This window comes from Biomphalaria glabrata, chromosome 4, assembly GCF_947242115.1.
Source record: "Biomphalaria glabrata chromosome 4, xgBioGlab47.1, whole genome shotgun sequence".
Lineage (NCBI taxonomy): Eukaryota > Metazoa > Mollusca > Gastropoda > Planorbidae > Biomphalaria > Biomphalaria glabrata.
Genome location: NC_074714.1, coordinates 40,412,727 through 40,418,302, shown reverse-complemented (window position 1 = coordinate 40,418,302; position 5,576 = coordinate 40,412,727). Strand labels below are relative to the sequence as shown.

General features: G+C 40.0%; 1 protein-coding gene across 1 annotated transcript; it reads right to left on the bottom strand.

Annotated features, from left to right (window-relative positions):
• Window positions 1-250: 250 nt before the first annotated feature.
• LOC129925967 (elastin-like) lies at window positions 251-1,577 on the bottom strand. Its single transcript, XM_056027572.1, has 2 exons — window positions 1,136-1,577; window positions 251-1,104 (listed from the first exon to the last, which is right to left on the bottom strand). Exons 1-2 carry the CDS (start codon window positions 1,575-1,577, stop codon window positions 251-253), a joined length of 1,296 nt encoding a protein of 431 aa, XP_055883547.1.
• Between the last annotated feature and the right edge of the window lie 3,999 nt (window positions 1,578-5,576).

Below are 5,576 nucleotides of genomic sequence, written 5' to 3'. Positions count from 1 at the left end.
AGGGGTGGGTGGGTAGCTTATCACTAAAGGTTTTGTATTTATATTAAACTGTTGCGTGATCCGCTACAGATTTCTATATTAGTATTCTAGGTCACTGACCTATGCCATGCATGCCTTAAGTGTTTTATTATATGCATTAAAGTATACGATGATACCATAACTTGTGTGTAACACAGGCCACAGCTCATAGACAATATAAAAGTTTTTTTTTTAATCTCTGTCTTATCCAGTTATAAAAATGAGTTTTCTTTTAGAAAGTTTTACCTTTGATACCACCAGGAGTCAGACCTTTACCTTTGATAACAGCAGGAGTCAGACCGTTACCTTTGATAACAGCAGGAGTCAGACCTTTACCTTTGATAACAGCAGGAGTCAGACCTTTACCTTTGATAACAGCAGGAGTCAGACCGTTACCTTTGATAACAGCAGGAGTCAGACCTTTACCTTTGATAACAGCAGGAGTCAGACCTTTACCTTTGATAACAGCAGGAGTCAGACCGTTACCTTTGATAACAGCAGGAGTCAGACCGTTACCTTTGATAACAGCAGGAGTCAGACCTTTACCTTTGATAACAGCAGGAGTCAGACCTTTACCTTTGATAACAGCAGGAGTCAGACCTTTACCTTTGATACCACCAGGAGTCAGACCTTTACCTTTGATACCAGCAGGAGTCAGACCTTTACCTTTGATAACAGCAGGAGTCAGACCTTTACCTTTGATAACAGCAGGAGTCAGACCGTTACCTTTGATAACAGCAGGAGTCAGACCTTTACCTTTGATAACAGCAGGAGTCAGACCTTTACCTTTGATAACAGCAGGAGTCAGACCTTTACCTTTGATAACAGCAGGAGTCAGACCGTTACCTTTGATAACAGCAGGAGTCAGACCGTTACCTTTGATAACAGCAGGAGTCAGACCGTTACCTTTGATAACAGCAGGAGTCAGACCTTTACCTTTGATAACAGCAGGAGTCAGACCTTTACCTTTGATAACAGCAGGAGTCAGACCTTTACCTTTGATACCACCAGGAGTCAGACCTTTACCTTTGATACCAGCAGGAGTCAGACCTTTACCTTTGATACCACCAGGAGTCAGACCTTTACCTTTTATTACCACCAGGAGTCAGACCTTTACCTTTGATACCACCAGGAGTCAGACCTTTACCTTTGATACCACCAGGAGTCAGACCTTTATCTTTGATAACAGAAGGAGTCAGACCTTTACCTTTGATAACAGCAGGAGTCAGACCTTTACCTTTGATACCACCAGGAGTCAGACCTTTACCTTTGATACCACCAGGAGTCAGACCTTTACCTTTGATACCACCAGGAGTCAGACCTTTACCTTTGATACCACCAGGAGTCAGACCTTTACCTCTGATACCACCAGGAGTCAGACCTTTACCTTTGATAACACCAGGAGTCAGACCTTTACCTTTGATACCACCAGGAGTCAGACATTTACCTTTGATAACACCAGGAGTCAGACCTTTACCTTTGATACCACCAGGAGTCAGACCTTTACCACAAATATTTATTCCCAACACACAGGGCGGGCTTGCCGAAATATTTTGCATTTTGTTTGTTTGTTGCTATTTTGTTTCTTGTGGAGAGCACAATTGTAAACAATGGCAATTGTAGATGACCTCCACTTTTGAGAACCGTTTGGTCATTACAGTCTATTGATGGCTCACAACATGTGAACGTTGAAAGAGCGACTTGACACGAATAAAAATGAAAAATGAATAAGTCGTGGTCTCAGCATGCCGAGAGTATAGTTGCAATTGGAAAAAAGGAGTCTGAGATTGTCCATACAGGAAATGCTTGAGAGAGATAAGGGGGGGGGGGCGGGGGGGGGGGAAGACGACGTTGATTTAGAGATGAAATAACTTGGCAAAACAAAAGTGTATATCTCAAGACAATTGATATAGACCGTTATTTTGTTGATGCCTCATGACTGGTTCTCCGATACTCTTGAAGATTAGCCTCAGAAAATCTTTTCCAAAAACCTTTCGGGTCACGCAATCCTCATCCAATAACCACGCGTTTAGATCCACCAGAAGATTTGAACATTAAAAAGTACAGACTTCCTGACTGTCTTGAAACCTTCCCTTGTGACATCTAACAAGAATGTTGAAACGAATAATTGAAATCACTATTTAAAGGGTCTGGGTAAAATGTTTGATAATTTTAGACCCACTGTTGTGTAACCAAAGATATATGTATATGACATAGTCACGTATTACAGAAGACAACGTTGGTACCATAAATAGTTGTTTGTCTTTTCTACTTAGTCCTGCTAGAACGTCTGCTGTTGTCAGGGGAGATTAATGTAAGACATGTACTTATCCTTTGACACTTGCTAAGAACATCCATAAAAAAAAAGGTTTAATTAATCAATGAATTATTCACAGGACGCTGTACTTTCTTGTCTCCTTCGGTCTTCAATTTATTTCTTACGATGAGGAAGGTCAAGGATTCTGCGACGGCCATAAAGCATGGGAGTGTCGTCTGCATCTAAAAAAAAAAAAAGAAGTCTGCGCATGCGCGTGGAAGTGTGAGTAGACAAGCATGTCAAGTGAGCACTTTTAATTACAGGAATAGACCGGCACATTTTGTTGGGCTTTTTGGACACTAGTTTATGCCGCTGGTTTTGATACGCTTACATCAAGACTCCAGGACAAAAGTACAATCGTATCACGTTGTTTGCTTGCGTGACTTTGTGGGAATAAAGTCGAAGCAGCAGGTCACACATGTCTGGCCAGTAGATTCTTGATATTACCTCCAGATTTAAGCAGAGATATTCACAATGCCAGAACACTCTCAAATATTTAAGTAACGGCCAACAGGTTCCCAGAAGGAAAATGAAAACATACGCCCACTGATGGTCATTATCCAACGTACCTGCTACTCAGGGTTCACAGAAACGCCGGGTAATTTTTTTGTATTCCCTCATTCATTATCTCTAACAAACAAGAGTTATTCAAATGTAGTTTAAATAACTTCTCAATATATAAGCACATTCGAATGGTGTTTAAATCCATAGAGTTCATAGATCTACATGAATTTTGAATTGAACATACTCTGGCCACATGCATAACTCTCGGTGAGAATCCAATAAGTGTCTATCAAGCTATGGACCTTTGACCGACGGGAAGGATTTGATCCAGAAACCAGAAATAAGAGATTGGAAGCTTCACCGATCCTATGTCCGAATGTCCCCCCCCCCCTTTTTTCAACTAGAGTGTTACTAGAAGGTCATTTAATCACATCTGTTTTCACAAGACAATAGTTCTTCGGCCAACTCATGGGTTCCTCCTCCCATACAAGGTCGGGAGGCCGAGCTCACGAGGGGTTCCTTCGCGTTTCTATTATGTACCGCCACCAACCTTTGGAGGGCTATCGCCACCCGTATGGCCCTCGCTGAGAAATGGCTTGGCGGATGGGACTAGTTAAAGAGCCTTCCTTCCATCCTCTCCTAGTGCCATGTTTGTCCGCTAGAGAGTGCTGTGGAAGTTCACTGCAGGTATGGCTCTAGACATCTCCATTTTCCTAGCCTACTATTTCTCTTAATATATTAGCAGCGCTTTTTTGTGACGGTACGCACCGGTACGGCGTACCGGCACCTTTTTCAATGTGGAGAAGAATGTATTACTTTTGTTGTATTTTAACGTTTACTATTAATGTATTATAACCTGCCCCGTGTGCAGCCGAACATTCCGGGCTCACATGGCTCTCACCAGCCACACGAGGAGGCACAAAACCCCAAGATGACGCAAGTATTAATTATCGACCCACGATGGATGAACTATATATATTATTTATTTATTAATAGTTAAAAGTAAGACAATCCATCACTGAGAATCGGCACCTATTTGGTTACAAAAAGAGAACTGTATAGTAATTATTATTTTTTCTCTTTGCATAATCCGTCGAACTAAATTCAATACAAACATTGACAAGCAAATTCACTATTAGAAAATATAGACTTCATTTGTACTATGTTTCAAATAGCGAAAAACTTGCTTGTCGGTAATTAAATGAAAATTAATTTGAAAAAATGGATAACTGAAAAATGAATAGTTTCACACACAGAGAGAGAGAGAGATATATATATATTCCTAACCTTGAAAACGCCAATATAGAAAACGAAGGGGAGGGAAGACATGAACACCATAAAAACATTCTTGAATAATCCATTAATAATAAATGTTTGTAGATAAAATTATAATTTACATTTTAATTTAAAATTCATAAGTACACATTTAATATGCGCATAATTTGTGAATAGAACCTTTTTTCGTAGCGTTACTGTTAACAGTGAGAGTAATATCACCAGGAGAATAATGAAAGGAAGAGAAGAGAATAATAAGATCAGGAGAATAATGACATCAGGAGAATAATGACAGCAGGAGAATAAAACAGCAAGAGAATATAGACATCAGGAGTATAATGACATCAGGACTATAATGACACCAGGACTATTATGACAGCAGGAGAATAATGACAGCAGGAGAATAAAAAAACAGGAGAATATAGAAATCAGGAGTATAATGACATCAGGACTATAATGACATCAGGACTATAATGACAGCAGGAGAATAATGACATCAGGAGAATAAAACAGCAAGAGAATATAGACATCAGGAGAATAATGACAGCAGGAGTATAATGACAGCAGGAGAATAAGGACAGCAGGAGTATAAGGACAGCAGGAGAATAATGACAGCAGGAGTATATGGACAGCAGGAGTATAATGACAGCAGGAGAATAAGGACAGCAGGAGTATAATGACAGCAGGAGTATAAGGACAGCAGGAGTATAAGGACAGCAGGAGTATAAGGACAGCAGGAGAATAATGACAGCAGGAGTATAAGGACAGCAGGAGTATAAGGACAGCAGGAGTATAATGACAGCAGGAGAATAATGACAGCAGGAGTATAAGGACAGCAGGAGAATAATGACATTAGGAGAATGTAGACTGCAAGTGAGTGATGACAATCACAGAAAATATCATTACAATAACTGGTATCAAACCTATTCACCAATTTTTGAAAAAAAATTGATTTAACTCTATGCTTGCTTCGAATATTTAGGAGAAATATATAAATCTACATAGTACGGGCGTTTTTGGTAGTCAAGGTGTTAATTCTCTTTGTAAATAGACAGACAGTAGCCTATCGAGGCCACTCCAACCCCCCTCTCTTTTTCAAGAAGCAAGTAAAACAATATGTAATTTAATATGGCGCGATGGCTGAGTGGTTAAACGCTTGGCTTCCAAGTTAGTGGACCTGGGATAGAATTTCGGCAAAGAATGGAATTTTGAATTTTTGAAGTTTTTAATGGGGAAACGTTTTGTTGAAAATTCAATATGCATGGAATGTATATGGTCTATCGCTACTTAAACAATTTTTTGAATTTTTTTTTAAATTATTTAATAGACAAACTTTCTCTGCAAGGTCGTGAACTCTGTCCACAGTGTCACCCTTCTCACCCAGGTCTCTGGACAAACACCAACTCACATAGACAGAGCGGCCCTTGCAATTGCGGGGCCCTATGCGAAACGGATTGCGCGG